General features: G+C 39.4%; 1 protein-coding gene across 1 annotated transcript in view; it reads right to left on the bottom strand.

Moving 5' to 3' along the window:
- LOC140273770 (alpha-1,6-mannosylglycoprotein 6-beta-N-acetylglucosaminyltransferase B-like) overlaps positions 1–26,327 on the bottom strand; it is a 52,788-nt gene extending 26,461 nt beyond the window's left edge. The window contains exons 1-7 of the mRNA XM_072369431.1: positions 25,911–26,327; positions 24,412–24,524; positions 13,269–13,410; positions 8,920–9,029; positions 6,034–6,107; positions 5,075–5,242; positions 2,729–2,893 (exon numbers count right to left, since the gene is read on the bottom strand). Of these exons, the coding sequence (XP_072225532.1) occupies positions 2,729–2,893; positions 5,075–5,242; positions 6,034–6,107; positions 8,920–9,029; positions 13,269–13,410; positions 24,412–24,524; positions 25,911–25,978 (840 nt within the window). The 5' untranslated portion in view covers positions 25,979–26,327. The remainder of the gene's footprint in view (positions 1–2,728; positions 2,894–5,074; positions 5,243–6,033; positions 6,108–8,919; positions 9,030–13,268; positions 13,411–24,411; positions 24,525–25,910) is intronic.
- Between the last annotated feature and the right edge of the window lie 808 nt (positions 26,328–27,135).

Here is a 27,135-nt window from a genome sequence, read left to right on the forward strand (position 1 = left end):
GTGAGAATGCTTTTAAGTGTTTTGTCAATGCATTGTACAGAGGTTTGCTATACATGAAGGTCAGGTTGTTTTCTTCCATCAATTTTCCACTCTTATATAGAAAATCTCCTGCTCTTCCTGGTGAATGACTGAAATGTTGTAAGAGGCAATTTTCACAGGGTCTTTTAAAGGATTTAAGTATGAATGAATTCAGATTTTTTTTTCACAGATCAGTGATGTGTGATTTTTTTAAATTTATTGGAGTATCTTATGAATGCAAAACAGCAAATTGGCAGCATATTAATACAAATACAATTCTTAGAAAATACAATCAACAGTGCATGAAGCTGGAAAGAAACCTGACCCGTGGAGTTCTAATTGATATGCAGAACGATACATGAGCAGTTTAATTGCTGATGGGGAAGGATAGAATTCCCAGGCTGTTAAATATTTAATGAAATTAGATTTCTCAACAGATGGTGGCACTTGTTTTCCTTTTTTAACTCCTGCATTACTTTTTGTCTCGAACAAGAACAATTTGGTATATCTACTTTGTCCTATTTTGATAGTGTAAGTTACCATCCCCTCCACTGCCTCCTCAATAAAAAGCACTGAACATGTAGCACAGGGACCTTTACCAATACACGAGCCACACATATCGTTCACTGCTACAGCAATATTTCGAGATGTGGACGCTACTTTTCAGATACACACAGGCTCACTGGTTAAAATAAAATATCAGAAAGCTTTTTTGATAGCTACCTTTGCCATCTGCTCCTTTCAGTTGATAGCAAGCTGGGGACGGGGCTGGAGATAGGGTTCATTCTAGGTCAAAAATGTGAGTTTGATTTAAAACCTGTTGGGTTCAGAGGGATTTTGGGGTTTGGGTAAACATCTAAGATGTTGACTTGTTAGGGGTAGGGTTGTGAAAAATTGCATATTATCATGTAAAACGATTTTTAACACAACACAGGCAATAACATGGGATTTACAGACAAAGTAAACAAGCTTGCACTGCTGCCCACATGTCACAGATAGATACTACTGGCAGTGGAACTGATAAATATAGATCGCACCATGCAGCATCTAAATGGACTGAAGTGATATTTACAGCTAAGTTTACATGTTGTTTAATGTGCTGGAGCTGACCGGTTAATTAGCTGTCTGGACTGCCAACCCATGGCAGAGATGCACTTTTCCTCACTGAACATTTGTGTTGTCACTCTGTCGTCAAGCTCGCGGGCAAAACGATACATGTGCAGGCATCAGATACATTTTTCAAGCTGGAAAGCTAACGTGACTTCATGTTCAAAGTCTGGGGCTCTTGAGTTTTATGACTGAATGGTGACGTTAATGTGCAGACGTAGGAAGTGAAACATCGCGAGCTGATAGTACACCAAGAACAGCTGAGCATTAAAGAAAGCAGATAAACAGAAACAGCCTGGGAAGAGATGTTCTGTAAAGCATATCTCTTCCACACAAATCACTCCCTTTGTGTTTCCTCAACAGCACTCGGCGTTTGAGCGATGGAGGCAAAGCCAGCAGGGTCGGGCTAATGGACAGTAACCATTACCGTCAAACACACCATTACAGCAAACAAAGCCGACTCCCCCAGTGGGGAAGGAGCTGGCATTTGGGAAAAAGGCTATTAACAGAACAAACTTTGATTTATTCAACTGAAAACACACACAGACGAGATCCTTTCAGCACAATTACAGTAAAACTCTACAAATGAATTTCTTCCCTTCCTTACATATTAAACCTCTTTACAGCCATACAGAGATTGCAATGGAGCTCTCTATGTAGTAATAACGATATATTAAGGAACTGAACTCCTAACACAAGGCATGCATGCAAACACGGGTATGACATTAAAGTAGGTTTGGGCAAAATAACGTTTTTCTTAATTAAATAAAAATGTGCATATTTACCACTGAGTGCTGGTCTTTAACAGGCAGCAGACAATATGATCAAATTATGGTGCTCACATACCTCATCAACATATGAGACAGTCACAGAAATGCTCTGGTAAGAAATCCAGAGGACAGTTGAGCAGTTGGTACTTCAAATATGGCTTCACCATGTACAGTGGTCACAGTACAGTATTATGTAATTTATGATTCACATAATTCATTTTATTAGATTTCAAACTATTGCTGTCACGTCCATATTCAGCAGCACAAGGAAAGAGCACTTCAGAAAAGGTTTTACATATTTAATTTTATAAAAAAGTCATAGCATCTTGTGAAGGTTTGAATACATACTCCAGGAAAGATCTAATGTCACAGCCTTTTCATCAGATATGTATTCCACAAGCAAAGCTATTTTCTGACACTTGTGAAAGTGCATTAAAGCCAATAAATGCCTGCGAGAGGTTCCTTTCTGTCATGATCGGTTAATGCTTTTAACTCAGCATAGTGTGATTCACACCAGGCGGCCAAAGATAAGAGAAGAAAATATTAGTCCAACAAAATGTCATAGCTGTTCTAGTAACTTAGAGGAGTGTAGCCTGTAGGCATGAAATAACTGTCTGGCTTTATCATGAGTTTTTTTTTTTCCTTTAATGACCCACCAGATGGATTTATAGACTTCCAGGAAAAATGGAACCTAAAATCTTTTTAGACTTTACAGAGACTCATCATCTGCTGCAACCACAACATTTTGAAAAGATCAAACCACAACACAGATTTACCACACTTTCATTTCCCAGTGAGTGCAGAAACATCTGCGTGTGAAAATTCGTATTCACCCTTTTCTGCTCCCTCCAGTGGCCGCGAAGCTTGTCATCCAGTCGTCGAGCGGCAGAAGCCCACTGTGCTGCCAGCCTGCGTATGCGTCTCTTCATGAAGCTCAGAGACTCCTTCCCGGTGCCCACCTGCTCCAACAGAGTTCCAATCTCTGACTGGAAAACAGCCTGGATGACAGGAGAGATAAAATTGCTGGATGGAATCATACAGTAACATCAGAAGACTGATATCTAAATTCAGTTTAAGAGATTGTATGTGAGAATATATGTAAAAACAGGCTGATATTTAGCATGTCTCCTCAACATTTTAAACTAAATACATTTTATTTACTGGATTAACCATTTCGAAATGGAAATATCATTATCCTACAATGGTGCAGTTTGATTCATGGCGCATTTCTGGAGTTTACAGGAGTGAAAATCAGCTGGAACGCCTCCTGAAGTTGGATTTTAGACTTTGAGAGTCAGAGGAACCTCACCAGTCCTCAAAATTCAACACAGTTGACTAGTGGAGAAAAAGATGGTGATAGCTGCTGTAATGAACAGTTCATTTGTGCTTCTGTAAATTTCTTTCTTGTATATTATGCATTATGATGTATTTTACTTTATGTGTAAAATACAACATATTGCATGGTTATCCATTAATGCTGCTAATAACATATTAGCTGGCCAGTGTGCATAACTATGCACTATCCAACTTGAAACTCAAACTCAAGCTCCAGCTCCGATTTCTGACTTCTGGGTTAAAAGGAATGCAGCATCAATCATTCTGAACCACTGCTGATCAGTCTGCTCTGCTGTTCTATGTAATATGCATGCATGTCTTTCACAATATAAGCCCTGCTAAGAACAAGAGGGTTTCTATCGCATCAAATTCTTGGTAGGGAGAATAATTTAATGAAGAATCCATTAAGTGTGTAGTGAAAGCTTAATGCCTTGTTATAAGACATATAACACAAAGGAAGAAGGTGAGGAGGAGGTCCTATCTGCTCATAACTCCACTTTGTGAACAATGCCATTAAAAGACATATGACCTATCGAGCTAAATACATCTGTAGGTTTCTCTCGAATGTGTTCTAAACACAGTGACACATACTGCCATCTCTCACAGACAGGAGGGACATTTTCATACATCTGTCTGAGATTACAGGACTTTCCATAGGAATGAACTGACAGCTGACAGCTGATTGACTTGCATGTGAACACAGATATGTGGAAGCTTCATGAAAACGTTTATTGTGCAGTTCCAGATTTCTTTTTGAGGCATCGGAATAAAGGATTGTAGAAATGGCAATGACAAGTCAGACTAATAACAGTGGGAATTAGAGATAACGGCCTGTCCCTAATTAAGGCCTGTGGTACTCAGCAGTTGAAGTAAATGCCTTGGCCTTTATTCGGCGAAAAATGGTGGATTTAAAATTTGGCCCGAAGCAGAACAAGAGGGATACTAAAAGACTAAAAGAAAACAGACATTATGAGTGTGTTCTCTGCAAGTGAACTATTTTCATTGGAGGTGGTTAAAACAGTATAAAGCACAGGCAGCCTGTCATGTGGAGTTATCTGCTAGTACCTTAGGGCAAGGCCTCTCTGACTGGTTGCCTGAGGGAATCCTGGATTCATCTCATAAATTGTCTGTTCACATTTTCTTCTCTTGCTAAGTGTAATCACTGCCTCACAGCGTAATATCTGTGTGTGACTATTAATCAATGGAGACTGCACAGAGAAAAACCTATACATAATAATGAAAACTGTCCATATCTGTCAAGACCACATATACTAACAGACAAGATCGACATGTATACTGTAGCTGTGCTGAACTCTAGCAGTTCAGATATATTGCAAGATACAGAGTACTTAAGGGAAGCCTTGATATCATATCTTAAAGATCTCATTGTTGGATGTTTTCCTGTTTTTGTTTTCATTTTAATTCTATGTTATTATTTTTCATTGAATCCCCAATTAGGTGATGAACCTTTTCATATTTATACAAAAGTCTCACTTACTTTCTATAGAGTAAACCACAGTTTAGTACTCCATATTAGAGCCATCTGATGGTTTGTTTTGCCTGTCAACAAATATCTAACCCATAGTGCCACCTTTTTCTACATTGTGCATGCATGCATGCTAATGCTAATATCCTCTTGTTCAGCAGCTCAGCAGGATCTCTTGTAGAGAGGTTACAACTGTGTTTTCAGTGCTTGTGCTTTCCATGGATTGAACTAATATATCTGCATTAGCGGACAAATGGCTGCACTGCAAATGACACTGTTGCTCGGCACTCTATTTTTCCCCTCCAGCTAGCTGTGTTATTAAGAAAGTAAAACCAATGATGCGATCGTGTTGTGTTACCTGTTTCTTGGGGAGAGGCTTCAGGGTGGGTGTTGCAGTTTGGTTCCTCCAAGCCAGAGGGGGGCAGAACCACTCAACCTCACTCAGGTAGATGAGAAAGGAGCAATCAGAGCCGTCAACGCCATAAAAGGCGTAGCAAGGGTCCGAGGTCCAACGAGCACGCATCCACTGGAAAGCAAAGATCCAGTCTGTTGTTTTAAAGATGTGAATACTGAGAGCATTATTACATTATTAGCAAACTACTACATCTGGGCCTTACTTCATCCTCAATTTGATGCAACCTCAATTACTTTAAGTGGTGTAATGTCTCCTCTAATAAAACATCAGTCGTCTAAAAATTGGAAGTATGAACAATGTTAACTGAGTATTCCCATCCCTCCCCTCTAAACAGGAACATGTAAGCATCCTGATTCAGCTTTTATGTTTCAGAGTAACAGAATTTGGCCCAAACCTCTGTACAAACCACATAAACTAAATCTGTGTCCAGTTTACAATAGTATGTGTGAGACTAAGTTATACAGTTATGGCAGTCTACTTTATCCACAAACACGATAGCAAGAACAAACATTTTCTCCACATCTCACCACTTCTGTATACATGTGTGATAGTAACTGAACACCTTTTAGCTACAAGTTAGAGCCACAAACATCTTCTTCAGACGTGTTAATGGAGAGCATACTTTGGACAAACTGCAATTTTGTAAACTGTATTCCAAACAACAAATTATACAGTGTGCATTCGATTTACTCCCTTTCATCTCAATATAATGCTTTTCCTTGCTGATATCCATTACAATATTTTTCCAGATACTGCAGTTTTCCGAGGAGAGTCTTTAACCGTTCTCTTATCTTGTGAAATTTATGTTGCAGTTGTGCAATGGTAAGTCACCAAGTGAGGCCTAGAGGACGATTGCTATCTGTGCTAAACTGTTTACATAGGAGTAAGACATAAAGGCTTACATCCATCTTGCTGTTGCAGTCTGGATAACGAGGGTCCTTGGGAATCTCACACTGCCCAAAGGCTCCATCCCTAACTGGAAAGAAAAAAAAAGATTAGTCATAGGATGTTTATCGAAGGTTACAAAGGACTACATTCATCAGACACCCGCATGAATCAGCAAAAGAGAATGAAAACTGCATTTCTGGCATTTTTTACAAAGTACATGGACACCTAAGTCAAATGCACAGAGATACAAAAACAAAGACATTCAAACAACTGAAAGCATGGGATAAAGACACTGAGCTATATCCAAAATATCAAAATCTTTGGTAAAGCCAAAGAAGCAGCTGTTTTGTAAGACAGAATATTTCCATGTTGCCATGAACAAATTCTGCCAATAATCTATTCTTTATACTGAATTTAATTTAGTTAAAAAGTTCTGCTGAATACTAAAGGTTTTTTTATTGGACATTTGGACATGTCTCCCATTCTTCTGATAGCACAGATTGTTCTGGGTCTACCAAGCTGGATGGGGATTGTCACTACACAGTCATTTCAGGTCTCTCCAGATGGAGATGATCTACTGGGCTCCAGTCCAGGCTCTGGCTGATTACTCATGCAACTATTTCAACTCAACTAAAGCACTGTAATATCTTGTATGGCGCATATATCAATCACATCTTTATGGTCTGGAACTGGAACAAATGCAGCCGATGGTCTCTTAAAAGGAACAAAATCATGTGATCATGATACATCAGTGTTAGTCTTTCTCCACTGTCTTCCTGCATATTACAGGACTGATATTAAAGTAACACTTAAGAATTTGGCAGTGTTTCCACACTTTGGCTCATCCTGCTGTTGTACGATGTAACAAGACAGTCACAAAAAATATCTCTGCGTGAGCCCTGCACATGTACAGCCATGCACCTGAATTTGTCTTCATGTTGAATAGACCACAAACATGCCATAAAAAATAGCCCACAAAATGTCAAGCAACCATAAAGCAAAATGGTGTGGTGCAATGCTGGAAACTAAATAAAAAAAACTGTGGTATCTTTGGGCCTTTGGGTGATTTTCCGGCACAGGAATGTGAGCACCTCGAAACAAATCAGAAACATATAGTTTGGGGGGGGGGTTCACAGACTTTATTGTTGCTTTGAGGCTCTAAATGTTGTGGCTACACCCTATCTAGTCGAACTTTTCCATCATTATACTCCAATAAACATGAGGTTGACGAATTGGATATTTATACCCAGTTCCAAACACAAGCATAGAGGTAAAAATAGAGGTAATACCTTCTATTTATACCCGGTTCCAAACACAAGCATAGAGGTGAAAATAGAGGTAATACCTTTTTAGTGGCTTTTCCTAATCTTTGGAACAACTCAATTTAACTGAACTGTTCAGTAATTGGAAACCTTTAAGATGCCATTAAAGACCAACTGGCATTCAATTTATGTAGATCTTGACACCTACATTTTTTTCTGTGCTATGTTAATTGAAATTCTAATATGTTCTTTTTCAATGTTATTTCGCTGCTGATGGTTTGTCAGATTGCAGCACTTTGGTTCAACTCCCGTTCTATTAAATGGGTTTTGGAAATCAGTTTGATCTTGACAAAGGGCCTCAATAATTTCTATTTCAAACTTAATTTCTTTCATTTTCAACAAATTAACAAAACCCTCTAAAAGCCAGACAAAATCTGGAAAACTTTATATGTATACTCAATAAATAGAACCGAAGATCACTGACATATGGACCTTACAGTAATATGGTAAGGTCTTCATGCTGGGCTTTTGTCTTTATCCCTACAGTATTTCCATATCTTCAGCCCTTGGGGTATGAGACCAGATAACAAGGTTGTGTAAATGCTTGGTCTCCCCTGCTGAATGACCCAGTCTGTTCCAGCCCACTCACTGGATTTACTATACAAGGTCTGCATTAGTGTGAATCATAAAAATAATAATCTTCCTCCTATCTCTCGCCTCCCCATTCCTTGACTTCACATCTTTCCTGTCTCTTTATGTTAATCAACTAACTCCCTCCTTCCTCCCCTCCTTTCTTTTCCCTCTCTTCCTCTTGAAGCCCGGTAGCAGTATGCCTAATTAAAGGAGCAGTTGCAGCTCCACCACTAGCATCCTGCCAGACGTCAAAGGGCACAATCACAGACAAATAATTACCAGCCATCCACCTGATTAGCATGATAACGGCAGACCTCACCCCATGAGAAGTTCTACTGCCTGTCAGAACTTAGCTGGTTTCTTATCTGCCTTATTTCAATGATATCAGACATTATCACAACAGAAAAGAAATATATGTATATATATACAGATATATATGACACATTCTAATGAGACAGTGTGCTAAATTGTGTTCAGTCAAGTGCATACATGGTATCCAGAGGGGGAACTGAATCACACATATTTTATTCTGTGGCCAAAAAAGGAACTGAGACTGAAGGCTATTAAATAAAGCTGACGAGACCCAGATCCCATTAACAAGGCAGTAATTCATCATTGTGATTTAAAAGTCCTGCTGTAGAGTGTTTACTGTGCGATATGGCGACAACAGGGAGATCTGTGATGTGTTGCACCAGAGCTCCTCCACCCTGACACAAATAACTGCTTGAATAGGTGATGTTGAGTCGAATAATGTCCATCATGTTCAATGAGATCAACCATGTAGATTGTGCACTCAAGTGTTCAACAGCATTCAGGTTTAACAGTCTGGCTCACAGTGTGTGAGCAGAAAGGTTGCCTGTGTTGGGGATGAACAGGAAGATTCCTCAGACAGGCTACAGTTGCATTTGGTATTCACCAAGTGTGTGTGTGAGAGTGAAAAAGAGAAAGAGAGGGCTTTGGGTAGGTTTTCCATGTGCAGCTGTGTGTGTGTGTCTTAAAACATACCTCGACTGCTGGTCATGCTGCGCTGCAGGATCTGCTCCACCCTGACTGCCATGTCGGACATGTTCTGGGCTATGGCTTGGATCCGCTCCACTAGTCCCACAGGCTGAATCCTGATCATTCACATCACATAAAAAAACACACAGCCGTATAAAGATTACTCAACTCCTCTTATCACTGCAGTCAAGCAAACAATATTCCTCCAGCAGTTTTTCTGGTTTCCCTCCCCCACAAGTTGAGTTCTATGCATTGGATGACATTTTTTTTTAATGAAGATCATCAGGCGTGAAAAAAAGCTGACTGATGATCAATTGTTCGGATAGTAAAATAATCCTCATATTTAATCTAGTCCATATTAATGGAAGACAGTTAGGTTGCTGACAAATATCATTTACTGGACTTGAGCCCTATGCCATATAAGCTGTTGACAAAATAACCATAAACCAATCTTTATAATGGAAATGGCAAAGTGGTGGATGAAACAGGAGAACAAAGAGAAAACAGGAGTTTGAAATGTAAATTACTCTGAAATTCTATAATCAGAAATTATTCTGACAGATACAACGTGAGAGCATTTTATCTGAACATTTGTTCAGATTGGAGACCCACTCACAGCCTGATGATCCAAATACATTGCGATAATTGTTGAAATCCCTGAATTTGAAGCATATTTAATAATAATTTAGAATGATTTATAACTGAATCACATTAAAAAGGTAAATGGAAATTTTACAAATTTGTAACATCGGAATATTCCAATAAAATTTACTAAGCATCAACCAAAACTTTTTTTTCTATATGTAAATATATATAAATAAGTAACAAACAACACTGAGAACTCAATATGATGTAGAGCCACTCAATCCAACCTCTTAAAAGCTTCAAAGAAAAGTTAGAGTCTGTCTGGAAGGTACAGATCTTTGGCAATGGAGCCCATCCTTTTATTTGTTGGTGATGACAGGAAACCAATGAGGACACCTAACTTTCAATAAAATGTGCCGGTGATTCCAGCATGCTGTTGGGTTTCTTTGCTGCCTCAGGTACTGCAGGACCAGAATGTATCATCTAAACTATAAAATAGAAAGTTTACCAAGGCATTTTGAATTGCAAAGTGCAGACCGGTGTTGGAGAAACTAAATTTAAGTTGAAGGTCTTGAAGTTTTTTCGCGAAAAAAATGCCCTGACCTAAAATTATTTGAAAATCTATCAGTTATAGAAAAGATGCAGAACCTACCGGCAGACAACTTCAAGAAGCTTCTACTGCATATGGCTCCAGGAAATATTTCAATGCTTCTGTTGTTGCTTCAGGGGACAAATAATTATGTCCAAAGTCTGTTTTGTCTTTTGCACTATTTTGTTGCTGGTTTTCAATAACTTCGGACATTTTTGTAAAGAAATCAGCTTTCTTTCTATTTCTATATATACATATATAAAAACAGATCATGTGATAAAAAGGTGCCAAAAACTATATTTATTTCAAGTTCTGCTTTTGAATGTGCAGTTAACACCGGGAACATACTTGAAGTCATGGCACAATGGAAGCTCTACAAGGTGCAAACACACTTTAAGGAAAGCATCTTCACAAATTCAGTCCTTCTGTGGAACAGCAGACCTTCAAATGGAAGAAACAATCTTTTTTTCAATTTTTCTGCAAAGTGACAGGAATGGTTTGGAGCTACATGCATGAATTGTTAAAGTATTTATGCAATGAATTATATATGGTTAAGTAAAACTTGCTTTGCAGCTCCTATGAGTGTTTGAAGCAAAGGTAAAGGTCGCAGAGAGATATACCCTCTATGTGTCAAGCTATGCAACTTTTTGTGAAACTATTAATTATTTTTTGTTCATTCAAGTAGTTACTAACTTACTAATTGGTCCAGCTCTGGGCACAACAACAGCTGCTTTTGATCTGTCCGTTATTTTTGCCTAAGAGAATTTCCTCCTCCTAGTTTCCCACGAGCTCAGATGATTCAGTTCAAACTGCATTGGCTAACCCAAACCATTAGTTATTCAATATGAAAAATAAATCAATTCATTTTTTCATTTTAAGAGCTCAAGCCATCAATTATTTTGACATTTTTCCCTCATTACATATTGATTTAAATAGTTAATTTTCTTACTTAATTACTTAATTCTTACTCTGAGTGATAGTTTCAGCAGCAGAACGTTGTAGAGCAACTCACAGGAATTAACAGACTGTAAATCCTTGAGATGTTCATTGTAGTGATGATTTTCTATATATTGCTATATGTATATTACTCTTTTACCTGGTGTTTGTATTTTCACTGGCGCTTGTTTCATTCACTAGACATTTGTGGGGAGTGTATGCAGGAACATGCTTTCAGTTGTTTCATGTTTTGTTACTTCATGTTTTGCAACCATTGCTGAATCCCATGGAACTGGTGGAAGGAAATCCACGCAGTTGGATCCTGGGTTTCTTTAGTTCAACCTATTTTCAAGCACACTTCATAACATTCGACATGCAGTAAGTAAAGTAAATTCTGGCCTTAAACTTTTGCACATCAGCACATACCTATAATGATGTCTGCTGCCTGTGTTTTGATAAACTAATATCCTGTGATGGAACAACTGTACTGCAGTGTCTCATTGCCATTTTACATGAAAACAAACACTTAAATGAATTATTTTAATGAGCACTCTTGTATCGTTCTGGAATTTATATTGCTCATTAACCATCTCTGAATATGTAAACCCAGTAAATTCACAAAAAAAACTAATGGAGATGTGGCTCATAGCCGGATGTAGATCAAGCAGTAAAAGTCTGATTTCATTGAAGCAGCATTTATCATTGCATGTGGGTGTGTGTGTGTGTGTTTGCCAGGGAAAAGCAATTTAACCGTGCTTAAATGCATATCTTAACATAATCCTAAAGCCTAATTTCATTCCACCTCCTTCCATACAGAGGCCAGGAGGCCAGTGGTAGCACAACGTCATTTCATTGACTTTAAATTGCAACAGGACAGCCTAAATGAATTGTCATTTTCAAAATAGCACAGTACCCACACACGGAAGCTTTCACACAAAATCATCCCATATTCTGCCCTACAGGGAGAGGGAAATCTATCAGCTACCGCAGAGCAAGATGAGAACTTAATTACTTTTTAAACAATGTACCAGGTGGATAAAGTGTTCCTGCCCAGAGATCTTAGTCTAATCTCATGGGTCAACCCTGGGCCAGTATCTGGCCACTCTGAGCCACACAGAGTGAGATATTTTATCTGCCAAGTAAAACTATTTGGCCTTTGTCACTGTAACATTTGCAGTGTAATCCCTGAGAGGCCAATTAAATGATTGTTAGATCTGTGCGTCTGAGAGTGTATCTACAGGGCCGTCTGCAGAGAAAATTAAATTGTAAGTGTAGTAATCAAGCTGTGGACAGAAATGTTAATATGTGGAATCATTGCCAGCGCACAATAAATATTTTCTCTCAGGCCTCTGAAAGGCAGAACATTAGGTCAGGTGAGGCGATGCCATTTCTTGTTATTTTGCAGCGAGCAGCCAGAACTGTAATACCATTATTTCTTTGTGTGTCAGGATATCTTTATATCACTCTATGTGAAGTTGCACACTCTTACAAAAATGTTTTTTAAAGAGACATTTCCTGTCTGTGAAGGAAACTGACATGCTGTCCAGGAGGGAATCTAACAGCAAGGGAAGCCTACTCTCCATACAGTCAGAGCAGGTGAGAGCATGAGAGAAGGTCTGTTGCCAAGGAAACCACAGAGCACACAACTCTGAGCTGGCAGCTTCAACTTTTTTCTTTTTTTTTTTTTCCAATGGCAGTGTCTTTCATTTCTCCAGTTGCCCAAGAAGAGGACTGCAGTTCTTTCTTCTTCAGCCCCTGGACAAAGCAGCGCAAAGTACTTTTACAGAAGGGATCCACTCTAGTGGGAGGCAACAAGGCCTCATACTTGGCCTTGGAGTTTTCTTCACACAGATCTGCGCACAGGTACATTATACCATATCAGTTTCACTTATGTTGATCTTCCCTTTTTTTGCAAGAAAGAGGTGGAAAACTCTATTTAAAAATAACGGTGTGCTGTGTGTTATCATCAAAAGGTTCCTTCAACTAAATATGGACACTTTTTCACCAGATTTATTTATTTTTTATTTCCTTTTAACCCTAATGGTTAATTTTTATCACCATATTAAGTGAAAAGGGCAATTTTACAAATGTGTGAAATGTTTTGACATGATTTGTCTGATCACAAAAACCTATTTTTAGCATGTATATATATATATATGTTCATCTTTTATATTCTCTGTAAGCTGCACAGGGAACAATGTCTTGTTATTAACACATCAGCATGCCAGCAAGCATTGCAACGTACCTGTCCAAGGCCGAGCTGAGCTCATCCAGCCTGTGGGTGTCGGTGGTGTTGTTCAGTTTAGACAGGGCGTCCATCCTCTTCATAATCACCTCCAGCATGTCACTGATTTTTCTCAGCACGCCACGAGACTCTTGGCCACTCACTGAAAGAAACAGAGACAAACACAGTTGTAGGACACAACTCATAACATTAATGTCAATCAAAGAGATGGTAAAAAGAGGGGAACAACCACAAAGGAGCATGATGTAAGGGTTAAGAGTATTTAACCACTTCTTAACCTCATTTGGCTTGATTTAATGTAGATTACCTGGCCTGAGCAACAACAGCCTGCTTTATCTTCTAAATCAACACAGAATATTTTTTCGTCGAGAAGATTTACTTTACTAGAATTTAAATGCACCAAGGTCACACAGACAAGTCATTTTCCATTTACTTGAGGCCCCAATTACTGCTGCAGCTCCCTGGAAGCCAGCTCTGCCACAAAAACACAGGAATCTGCAAATTAGTCTCACAATAGTGGATTTACTTTCCTCGCTGAAATGATCAAAGATCATGCTAGGTGTAAACCACAATGACACTGTCAGAGAAAACCTGGTCAGTTAACAAGCTCAGCTATTAACATTTGCTGCTAGAATTATCTTTTTGTCTCAAGCAGTGGGTCTTAAATAGTTTTTGATGAAGAAAATTCAGAGAATCGAGATGATGAATGCCACTCTCGGGGCTTCGGAGTGAATTTGTGGAATTGACTTCTTGAAGAAACAAAATGGTAAGAAAAAACAAAAGCTTCATATTGTTTTTGGATAGAGCAAAAATGAAGCCTAACCCCTGAGTGCTCCCTCATCAATTGTGTTAGGCTTTAGAAACTGCAGTGTGTGCAGACTCACTTCCCTTGTCAGAGTTCATTCATCACTGGCCACGCAAAAGTCACCTTTCTCAGAAAAAATGTTTATTTAATCACAAGTAAATAAAATGAGGAGGGGGAAAACTCCTCCTCTCAGTGTTTCTGAAGTGTGTTCAAGAGAATAAAAGCAAAGACACAAAAAGAGAGATGCTCGGCATCGTGAAACAATAATAAAAAATGCTGAGATGATTTTCTCAAATAGCTTAAAAAGTTCTATGAGGGAAAAACAGATATTCCCTGAATTATTGTCCCTTTATTGCCCGTGAAATCTTCTGCTCAGTCGTTTCTGGGAAACAGCCTTTAAATAATTCAGTAGTTATACAACAAATTCTCATTCCATGGCCAAATAGACTAAACAAATCCCCATTCAAAGTCGAGGCTTTATAGAAGCAGTTTAACAACACGTTTAAACTGAATAATGTTGCTGGGTAATGTATAACTGTGGAGGGGAGTACAACATCCAAAAGTCCAAAACTCACTGAATAAACAAGAAAGGATCACCATTTATCAACATGTCCACCAACTGATATATCACTTCAGTAAAGTATATATACATATATATCAGTCAATGAAGTTGCCAATGTTATCATTCCTCCCTGTGCTCTGTGTAGGCCGTAAATCAGAGGAGACCAAAGCTGTGGTTAATTCATGTAATATAACTAATGAAATATGTTCATATACTCTAGACATTTACCTTAGTGCGTTGTGACAGGACTCATGGGGAATAAACATTATTGAAACACAAGTTCTAACCTTTTTGTAATCGTCTCTGCCTCACAAGTGAAACCTCAGTTAGCCACCTCAATTCTGTTTCAGACCAACATAGAAATAAGTTCTTCTTATCAGTCAGTTTTAGCAAATTTCATACAAAAATCTTGGCTTTTAAAATGTTCTCTGCTATCTTGCAATACATAGCACTGTAATATGTACAATATATGCAGACTAATTGATTTCACACACACACACATTCAGATCCTTCAAAAATTTGAACCAGAAAAAAACATTTTGACACAGATAAGGAAGAACTTTTTTGGTGTCTTTGTTTTGTCTTTTTGAGAGCACGACATCTTAGGTGGCTTCTTTTGTTTTTGTTTTTGTCAGCCTCTAAATCACTGCCACACACTCACATATATAACTGTGCATGGACAGGGTTCAGACAGAGGTTTTGTTTTAGGACAGCGGCATCCCATCGCACAACTGTACAGAGAGCCAAAGAGCAAAAAATGATCAAATTCTTTAGTGATGCTTCAAATAAGACCCATACCGGCAGACTGTAAAGTACAAGCGAGGAGGGAAATGTGACACTTGCATATCTGGCTGGATGTCGCTTTCTCTAAGTGTTTTCTCTAAGAAACCACAAAATCCTCATGAGGAAGTGGGTGGTGGGATGGACGTCAAGCACGTTCAGTTGTGCATGACACTAATTCAGAATCAACATGACGACTGTTTTCATCTTGGAGTTAGATTGAATCAATAATGCAATGCTTTTGCCACTCCTTGTTGAGTTCCGACAGTAACTTTACTTGGTTAGGACTAACTACTTGGTTAGTGTTTGAAAACGATCACGGTTAGGACTAAAATACACAGTTGCTCTCATAACCACTAGAGGTAACATGTTCCATAGACAAAATTAGGAACCATCCGTCCTGCATAAACAACTCAGGCAAATCTAGGCAGAGGGCAGTCACTAAACTATATATCTGAAAAATCTCAACAACAATGTTTTTCACTTTATTCAATTAAATTAGGAGAATCCTCTGTCAGTTGCAGACTACCCGCTGCAGAAAGTGTAAACAAAGTCTCTGGGCTTTATTGAGTGGGAAGGAGCCACTGTTCTTCACAGTAATGAACCTTACACAAATTATGCCGGTAAATCACCATTACTGAGGCTGAACACTCTTCCCACAAAGTACAGTTTTAGCACCGAACCTTATATATGTTTGCAATCAGCAGCTCACCAGACACCCTTTTACTGTTTCTCTCTGCCATCTCTAGGGAAACTAACTCTTTCCGAGTTTGGTGGTGTGGCAGGAGTTGATGGCATCCACGTCTTAACGAAGCCTCCTCTGTGTCATTCCTCATCAGCTGGTTGATAAAAGCTTGACCTAGCGGCAGCTAATTACCTTTAATGACTGCATTTCGAAAGTGCCACAGCACAATTAGTACTAAGAAACTAATTCCAATTAGATCATCATTCGTACTGTAGCTGGTTTGTGTGCTCAGAAAATCTGCACGTGTGCATGAAGATTTTTCTTAAACACACAAGTCTGAGCTACAAATTTCAGCAGCCGTCACTCAATATCTTTTTATCTCTTCTGCATTTACTTTCAGTGTGTGCTTTATCACTCCTTCACACTAACCCCCAAAATAAAGCATGCACTTGCCCTTGAATGTTAAAGCTTTTCACCTTCCAATATAAAACCTTAAAGCAGTGGCCGTTGGCATGTAATGCTTGTCCTTCAGGCATTTCCGCAAGCCTTTCAGCTGAATCTAAAAGGAGTGATACATTCGAGGCTTTGAGTATGTGAGGTCAAAAAGGTCAAAAAGAAGGAGAATGACAGAACTTTTACAGATAAATCTGTCTGTGATTCTCTGAAGCATGGTGTCTCAACTCTGAATTCCAGATGAGTTTAAGATTAAATGAAAGACTAAACATCTCTCCTGGCCATCAAAGATGCAGTGCCTGAGCGTTCATTAGAACCCCCACACAGTGTTGAAGGAAGAAAGTGTTTCATTTGGAGGCCACAGTCTGGAGACCTGGGTCAAAATTACTGGAAACTCTGAATCTGAAGTACATAATACATTCAATTATGAAAACCAAATGAACCAATCTTGTATAATAAGAACATTTTGATGAAATGCCCAAGGTTATGAACCAAAGAAGAAATACCTTGACGAACACTCAGCTCACTAATGTTTGACTTACAGAGCCTTTAGCAAGAATGACTACAAACTTCTTGCATGTCTGCTGCTAGTTTCTGCTACTCCTCCTTTACTATGAGTTTAAGCTCTGAAATTAGCGAGAATCCTTTTTGCAAAGACAGCTTTATGACATATTTGTGAATATAAAGCAGTTAGAAAAAGGTAACATTTCACTCTTAAGGGGGTTGATAATCAGTACCAGAAGCAAGCTTTGTAGATGTCTTCTCTGGTGTTTTTTAGAAAAATGAGCACTGACCTTTGCAGAATGACTTTTTACAGTAATTTTTACTGTCACTGAGCAGCACATCCTGGAAGCCTCTTTACAATTTGATAAATTGTGGCCTTTGGAGCTGTTACATTCTCACTTCTTTCCAATGGAACTCTGACACTTTCAGACAGCGGCAGCTCTGCTTGTCTTTGCCAAGGTGAAGAAACTTGAAGCAGTCTCTTTTATGCAGTAGAGCATCTGTCGATTCAGATGAACAATTAAACTAAAAATTATCCTCGTGGTCAATGATGAGTTGTAAGACTTTGAAAGGTAACATGCAATCCACACTCTGCATGAAATCCAGTTCCTGTTGCATTCAATCATGCAGATCTGTGGGAAGATTTATTGGAGTTACGCTCTTCACCATGTTCCAAACATTGTACAAAATTGTAATATTTTACTTAGTCTCTGGATAAAATATGAGAAAATTTAAGAGAAATTACTTTAATGAGGCACCTCTGGCACCAGGCAGGTTCTAAGCCATCCACATATGCATACATGTATTTGAACAATTAAGATATCCTTAAGAAGGATGTGGTTATTTTCTAAGATTTTGAAGCTGAAACTGATATATGAGGTTTGAAAAGACAAAGGATGAACACACTTCTCATTCTCATCAGTTATTTAGCACATCCTCTATACATTATCTTGAAATGCAAGACACAAAAAGACAAAGAAAAGTGAGAAAAGAAAAAAAAATGTATCCTCAGACTGTCAAGAAGCCCAATCCTCCATTGTATGTTGTCAAAAAGTTCAACTGAGAAGAGAAGGCGCACAGGCAGACAGAGAAAGACCAACTGGACAGACAGGGCAACATATAAAGAAAACTGGGGTAAGGAAAAGCAGTAAGGCTTGCTGTAGAGATGAGCAGACATTTACTGATACAACTTCAAAAATTTGATGCAGGATCAACAACTGTGTGTGAAGCGAGAGAGAAACTGTGGCAGAGCTCAATGAATAAGAAAGCTAGGGTCTGTAGGGTTTTTATGTGCTTCTTATCATTTCCCACAGATAAAATCAATAGTTATATAGTATTTCTACCTAATTGTATATAAATATAGTACTGGACCACCAGTATTAGGTGGTGTTTAGGTGACACCAATATGGACGAGTAATATCAGCTACTTTGTGTTATGATTATAGATATGTTATCCAACACGCCTGCGTATTAATAATAGTTCATGTATGTAAAATCTTAACATTTATGTTACTCTGATGTAAGATATCTAATTGGATTATGTCTGTAGGTGAATAAAAAGATTGAGCAACAAAAAGTATCAACATCAACCTGGTCCAGTAAAAGACTGATACGAAGATATGAATTTATCGCATCTTAATGTCATTCTTTATTCATGAAAGGAAAAAATGTTCCAACATTTATGATTTATATTTCACTAAAACTTTTACTGCAGCACATCATGTTTAATTAGTATTCCACAATCCTTCTTCTCATTAGCACCACTGACAGCTAAATAAGTTAATCTTATCTTCTCTGATGTGCACTCTTACTGGATAGCCGGCTTCGTGGGGGACAAACCTCCGCACATCATGTCATTGGGGAAAAAAACCCAAACATTTTCTTTTGCTCAGAACTCAGATATCCTTGATGAATCCCCCTCCTCCCGATTCAAAAATTCATTACAGAGAAGGCTGATCGAGACCAAGTTGCTCTCTGTTGTTGTTTTTTTGACACATTCAAAGGAGCCGATGGATCCGGGAGCTGTTGGGGCAGAAAACCCCTGTCATGTATACTGTGTGCAGCCTTGACCTCTTATCATGCCTGACAGCCTGGAAAAGGGGAAACCACCAGCTCTTTTTTTGTTTAAAGATGGCTCTCTCCACCTTTTGCCTTAATGTCCTATCCCAATCCACACTGTGCATGTTGACAAGTGTTTAATCAAAGGCATCATCATGTTTGGTGTTACTGCACACACACTGAGACACTGCTGTAGTCCCCTACTTTAATAATTCACTGCAGATGTAAACTGCACTGCAGTTTGATGTGTAATACACAAATGTTGCTCATTTTCCCATCAAAATAATACATTTTTGTTTTGTGGGCTCTGTGCTTCAGCAAGAAACTCCAAGAAAATGATGTTTTTATGCCGCACATTATTTTGCTGTCTGTCTGAACACAAGCCGTGATGAATTCTTCTACTTTGGCTGTGCTCCCGTTTTCACCTGCTTTTCAACTTCACGCAAACCAAAAGGATTCAAAAGTAAAAGGTTCGAATCGGAAAAATGCGGTTGGGGTTAGAAATTGATTAGAAAACTACCAACCAAAACACTGTCATCTTACACTGTTTGAGCCTAGATTGTGAAAATATCACTTATCGGATGTGTGGAAAAGCATTCCTATTTCACAACTTCTGGAGAGACTGGGCTGAATCGTTTGCTGGCTGTGCTTCAAAGTAAGCGACCGACTTGATGCGCGCTCATTGTGGGATCTCTTGTGAGCTCTTTCTTTGCGTGTACCACTGAATAAAATAAATACACAGCTCCCCAAAAAACATTTTGCAGTTTTGACAGAGCGTGAGGGACTGTTTTTCACACAGAGTTCTTTCAGTACTTTTTTAATGTTTTGAGGCAGTGTCCTCAAAGTCCTTTGTGTCAAAAGCACAGACCTTGCAAAACAAGCAAGAAAACCTGTTTCAGTACATTTTCTACCATGTAAATCGCTCCAAAAAAAAAAAAGGAATAAACTTATCCAAGAAAAAAGCAAATGTGCAAATGCAGAACCATTTTCCATTACAGGAATTATAGAGTTTTATTATCCTCTTTGCTGCACGTTTCCTGTTTTGGGGGAAAAAAAAACATGACAAAGAGAGAACAAGAAGTGAAAATGACCCAGACGCAGTTTCTGATTAAGAAACAAATATGTTCCAAGACACTGTGACATCAACTAACCCTAAAGTATCATATTCAGTATCAGCAAACACAGAATCTTGTCCCTTCTTTCCATTAGTTGCCATTTTGCTTTTTTTATAAGTTGCACATATGAGCTCTTATTCATTCAAGTGCACGCAGATCTTTTATGGTAACACTCCAACAGAGCTGTTTACATCACCAGCCAACTAATAAAAAGTACTAATCAAAAGTGTAGTATTTGGTTTCCATATAGTTCGCAGTTGTAACAATGAATGACCTGATAGGACGTCAGCATTAAACAGCATTAAACAGTCCAGCTCACAAATGACAGAAATAACAGATAACAGAAGGATTTTATTCATAGCTACAGACAAAAAAAAAAAACAACACCAGCACGATCTTTGTCTGAAATATGTCTTTTGTAATGCCAAACAACAACATGAGAAAAAAAGGTACCAAGTGTCAGCTTTAGTGAATGATTGTTTAAGCCATCGTACAGAAAACAAATATCGCTGCCCATTTTAGCTAAAAGAACTTTCCCGGGACCTGGCCTCAAAATCCAAAAAAATCTCTTCTCTTTCCAGGAGGCGACAGAAGCTTGTGAAAGTGCCCACAATGAGGAGGCATCTTTTATTCACAGCCTTCCTCTAACTGCACAGACCCAAGCAGCCACCTGTGCATTAATTTCCATTTCATCAATTCTTCAAGTTCCATTAGAGGCAAAGGTCGGTTTATTTCATTCATTACATCTGAACTTGGAGGCGGGATACTCCATTTCAGGCGTGTTATACTTAACCAATTTTTCATTCAAACAAAGTCCTGACATTCACAGCTTTCAGAGGACCCGTCGACGACACACCCTTGCTATGAGCTATGTCAAAAATCGACTCATTCCCATCTGTCATTTTGTGAATATTGCTGAGCCATGAAATACAAAAGTTCAGCTGTCGCCTCCAACAGACTCACAGTAAAGCGATGTTCCGCGCACACCTGAGGCTGTGCTACAATTTATTAAGTGCGAAGGATGAAGCGGTCTTTGTACCACTACAGTGTAAAAAGTCATTTATCACATATAATTTGATTAGCTTTTACATGGGCAAATCTGGCGTAGTTTCCACAATATACATTCAGCACAGTAACTGTAAAGGATTTAAAAAGATATATTTGTCTTTGCTGAGTGATGATTTTTTTTCCCACTTTGTAATAGCAGTTGAAAAAAGAAACTCAGGCAATGGAGCTAGTAAGTACGGATGGAGAATGCATTAATACAGTTTAGCTTGCATTGAGCAGGGTAAAACCTGAAAGGAGCATGCCCGATTTCTCCCTTTATGGCTAAGCTGCATTGAGACCTTTGTGGCAAAAGGACAGACAATGAAGGTGGTCTTCAAAGAGCTTAGTAGAAAGCCACAGAGCACCCATGAAGCCTTTAAGATATCTAGGATCAAACGCCTCTACCTTTCATGCTTTCCACTCTGGTAGAAGTAGTACACCCCTCCTCTTACTTTTTCCACATCATTAGTTTCCTGTACCTTCAAAGGGAAGTAATGAAGGACGTGCATGCATTTCAAATCTGGGGTACAGCTCTATATCCAAACGTAACTCTTTGCACCTTGCAGTGTGCATCACTCACACGTGCCACATACAGTAGAAATCTGCAGCCCTGCAAGGACTGGAGCCAAACAAGAGCAAAATGTGGCAATACAGTGACGCGTTCTTCCTCACATCTTTTGCTTATAATGTGCCTCACTTACTACTACTCAGAAGCAGCGGCGGCGCCAGAAAATATATAGAAGGGTGGGCAGACTGAGACCATCGCTCTAATTAGGGTGGCACAGAAACTGCTGTCTCATTTTTGTTATTTCTGTTTTACTTGGTCATTCTCTTTTACATGCACAGCCATCACTGCCACGTGGAACTCATTCCTGCATATGTTAAATGACAATCGGAGCAGTTTGCGATGATGCCTCCCAAACTGTTGGTACAAGTCATGTACATGAATTTTACATTTAAAGTTCATAAAGTCATGTTACATAAATGATGTGCTTGGCTCAGTTCAGTCTTATTTGTCTATTCATTTATCATTTTTTGCTGGTTCTACTTCATGCTAAATGTGTTTACTTTGTAACCTACTTTTTATTATGTGTGTATATATTTACACACACATATATACTTTTTTAAATCTAATTGTTTTACTTCACCTTTTTTTATGGTAAATGGAATATGTAGTCATATTTTCATTAGTTTTAACCCTAACCCTATTTTTTTTAAATTTCATCTTATTTTATATAAGTCAATTACTCTTAGTGTTTTCTTACTTTTGTCCATTGTATTAAGGTGTTATCATTACTGTTCTAAGCTTGGAAGTGGGTATAAACTGGGGTGGGGGAAGGCAGCATAGGGGTTGGTAAATGTTGGTTATATTCTTCTTTTTATTGATGCCAGCGTTTTTCATTTATCTATTTTCTACTTTCTTTCTAAAACAGGACTCTACAGATACAGCTGCAGTTGTAGTAACACGTGAGAAGCCCTGTGAAAGACTTGTTGCGTGAGGAGGTGGCCAGAAGAGTGACGAGGCTTAAGTGGGTGGCCATGGACACGCATTCACTCCGACCTTATTCATAAATGTTCAAGTGCTTCTAAATTGAACTAAACTGGATACTTTTAGCATCAACATATGTTGTTTCACTCTCTCACATGCAATAAGAAAAAAAAAACGTGGGTACTGATTGTTCAGCAGTGGGAAGTGAGCCCGATCGAGGTGCAGCTCAAATTCATTACACCAACTTTAGTGCCTCTTATTCTCACTCGTGAATGTGCACTTGCACAGAAGCGTGCTCAGAAAATAAGCATTTACATTACTCGCCTCTCTCTGGTTAGCACCACGGCCGTGTTTAATGAGCTTGAGGCCGGACACCTTCCCTTGACTGCAGGCTGTGAGTGGTTAATTAATCAGACAGCTCACCTATCTTTACCGCACCTTCTCTCCCTCACCCTGAGGCAGATCAGTGTATAGATGAGTGAGATCCTTGAAAATGTCTCCCATGACAACACGTAAGGCGTCTCACTATAATCTATATTCAGAGTTACACTGGTTTCCTGGAAGGTGACAGAATCTGTATCAACCAAGACATAATCAGTTAGCCATTCTAACATTATCTTTACATCTTTCACAACAAACAAGAAAACAGCAACGTGCTGTTTACTGATTGGCCCTGCAACAATCAATGGGGATGAAATGATTACTGTGTTGTTTTGTTTAAACAGAAATATACTGACATCAGCGCAAGACGCTGCCAACAACTGTTCTCCTTGGATGGGTTTTGATGAAGGGAAGCTTCGCTTCCTCTCATGCCAGCTGGTGTCTGTCACAGAGAATGACACACATAGTCAACATTGTGCCAGGCGGTGATAAAAAGGTGGGAGACAATAGTCCAAAAGCTAACAAAGACTCCACCAAATGGCTTTGTGCTGTAGTGGTTTATATGCGGCGCAAAATGCAAACACAAAGGACGTGCTAAGAAATAAAAGTTTCTCTCAGGGTTGGTTGTCAGCAGTCAACATTGATTTCTTTCTGGAGTAGCTTTGATTTGTTAATCGTTATTAGGGCAAGGGGAGCAGTTTGTGCACTACTTTGTAATAGCTGTAGCAGAAATCCTGAAACATGCAACAATAATGGAGAAAATACTCCTAAATCTCTTATTCTCATCTGTAATTGGAAATACTCATCTCACCATTAGACTCATTTTGGAGATATTCATCCATACTTGATCTCGGTTAAAGGATGTCTCATAACACATTTAATGTACCTGCATTATTTGCCTACGTACAGGACCAGCAAAACAAAAGAGTGCAGCCTAACAAGACGGTCAGTCCATTTCCAGCTAGCAGTGCCGCAGCTAGAATGAGCCCATGAAGGCCAAGACACGATCATGACATGAAAGCGATAAAAAGACGGTGTTGTAGATGAAAAAAGAAAGGAGCCTCACATCTGACGGTGCCCCCCCACCTCCCCTCCCAGCGCACTCCTGATGAGAAAAGTGAACAGGTCTGTCAGTCCGCTGGCAGCAATCAAGACAGCCCCACAGAGCCCTCAGCGTGTTTCCTGCCTGTTCATTACCAGTGCAGGACACAGCCGCTGGAGTCACAGGCTGCCAAGCAGCACCAGTGTGTAACAGCAGGCTTACCTTCAGCTCGCATGGTGAAGGGGGAGTCTCCGGGTCGCTTCGCTGAGAACTGGCCCCCGAGAGAGGTCATTAGAAAGCACAGACTGAAGAAGCCGACACCCACAACAAAGATCCTGCAGGAAAGAGACAAAGGGGACATTAGGTTACAAAAGAGGAAATTACAAGGTCAGGGCTCATGAGGCAAAGAGGACAAAAAGAGTAGGAAAAGAAAATGATAAATTACAGCAGGTGCTGTAATTTCACAGCTGGAGAAGCTCAACAGAGCTCGCTGCAGGTCAGGCTCGAAGTCATATCTGTAAGATGAGTTTGAGGATTCAATGATAGCGAGCAAATTTCTCTAAGTTGATACTGTAACAATCAGGACACAGAGTCAGAGAAGTATTGTGTACTTGCTTGGCTATTTCATTTCAAATGAGCCATCATATGAATGGATTTTCTTCTCACTGTGCTCACTGGGCAAACACCAAAAATAAAAGCAGGCAACCACAGAGAGCAGTGAACACATGGCAAATATAAGTCGAGTTCTCAAATTCTTCACAGAGATTTACGTAAATCTGTCTCATCTTAACGCTCAGGCAGTCATGCAGAGAAAACGCTTGGAAACTGCAGGACAGATTGTCACACCTAAGTTACAGACCTGATTCTTCTATCAATTTTATAAGGCAGATTGCCAACCAAAAGCTAGAGCCTGCAACTGTGATAGTGTCATTTCCAGAATATGAGATAATGGGGAAAGGCAGTTTCTTGTGTGAAAACACAGCTACGATTATAACGAGAGATGTCTTTCTGCAGTTTTCACTGAACTCTACAACATGAGCAAGTAGAGTTTCTCACTGGTTTGTTAAAGATAAATCAGGAGGAGCTTTGGCAGGGCATGCATTTCAGCATCACATTACATCGCAAAAAGCTGTAAAGCCCCAGAAAACTTTAAACCTCATGGGCTCCATTACTGGACTGGTGATTACCACTTGGGCAAAGCTGCAAGTCTCTAAGTTTGGGTACTGCTTTTGGATTTTAATGATGTGTCTGTGGCCACTGTCGCTGAGTAAGCAAACTTTAATTGTGGAATAGCCTGCACCATGTCCTCCCAATTATTTCCAGCAGTCTGCACTTTCAAGATCTACTCCAGTATAATATGTACACAGAGAGATATTTCGATGGTAGCTTGCAGTTTTTGTTCTGTTCAGTCCAAATTCATCATTCAAATTTACAATGACATTTCGTATTTGACTATCTTATTAAATGAATCAAAAGGAAAGTTGTTTAATTGATTAAACAATATGCAATCAATCTATTTGGGTTTCAGTTTTATTTGTAGTCATGTAAATCATGCAAATATTTGCCTCTGATGACCAGTGGATTTCTAATCAAGCACATCGGTCTGAAATAGAGTTCTATCTTTAACTACACGTTAATTAAAGTGTAAAGTCAATGTGGTGATATTTCCCGTGTAGCCCTTTCAAAGGCATCTAAGGCTATCTGAGAGAAAGCCTGCTTACCTGAATGGTTTGAAAGTGACAGGGCATCTCCTCACCATCATGGAAAGCTCGCTGTTGGTCGCAATCATTTTCCACACGTTAAGGGAGCACCGGGTCCGATTAACATCGCGCTAATCTGCATGTCAACTGGCGACCAAAATAAAAGGGTTTAAGTTTCAACCAGGGTCCCGAGGCTCGATGGAGAGTGCGTTCAGACACGCAACTTCCCAGCGTGACTGCTGGTCGCGGCTTGCTGGGCGAAACTTCAGTGGAAATCCTGCCAGTGCATCCCACAAACAGCAGATAGATGTCCTCTGAATGCTGAAAGGGGGAAATATTCGGTGATTGTCCTTGAATGAGTTATGGCTGAACCTCTAACGGTGTTAAATGTCCTGGAAATAAAGCGGCGCGGGGAGCAATAACCCGGGACTGCTGAGTTCATTGAATCCTCAGAGTGGATGGCGCTCAGACTCTCTACTCTCATTATAAGAGTAGCTCTGAGCTGTGGCTCGTTTACTGATGGCGCCATCTAATGATTCATTTAGGTGTGTCAAAGTTGGTTCCTTCACTTTCAGCTGGACTCAGATGGATGAAGGACCAGTGCTGCGATTAGAACATAAAAAGCCTCCCAATCCAACATAACTTTTATTATTTAAGAAACACTTTTAATTCATAAGAATAGTAGGGATGGCTAACATGCAACGGTTGTTTAATAAAACAAGATAAATGGAGGGAATAATCTATCATGGCATAAACTGACTGGGCTCCTGAAAATCCAATCGCACCTGATTGGTTTATTAAATCTGATCCCAGCGCTCAGTGGCAGATCTGTGAGGGTATTATTGTACCATAAATGCAGTATTGACTTCCCCCACGGTGATGTAACTATGATAAGACGGCTTCAGATGTTCCCACACATTTGACAGAATCATACCAAAGTTCTGTTTCTGCCACGGTTATGGGTGATTTAGGATGAAGTACCCCACAGAGTTCCTCTAAATGTAATCATCTGCGTAGAAGTCCCTACATGAGCGCTCTTTCACTGGAAGTAAATGTTATACCGTCTGGAAAAACACTCCACATGCTGGAAAAGATGGCAATCAGTGTGCTTCAGTACTTCAATGTGCTTCAGAATTTGTTCTCTGTTGACTGAGGGGCTCTGAAGGTATCAGGGATATGAAAGCTCAACACTGTTTTACCTTTTAGGTGTTGGGAACAATTTCAGCACAGCGGACAGCTCCGGGCT

This window comes from Leuresthes tenuis, unplaced genomic scaffold, assembly GCF_036924035.1.
Source record: "Leuresthes tenuis unplaced genomic scaffold, fLeuTen1.0.hap1 SCAF_17, whole genome shotgun sequence".
In the NCBI taxonomy this organism is placed as follows: Eukaryota; Metazoa; Chordata; class Actinopteri; order Atheriniformes; family Atherinopsidae; genus Leuresthes; species Leuresthes tenuis.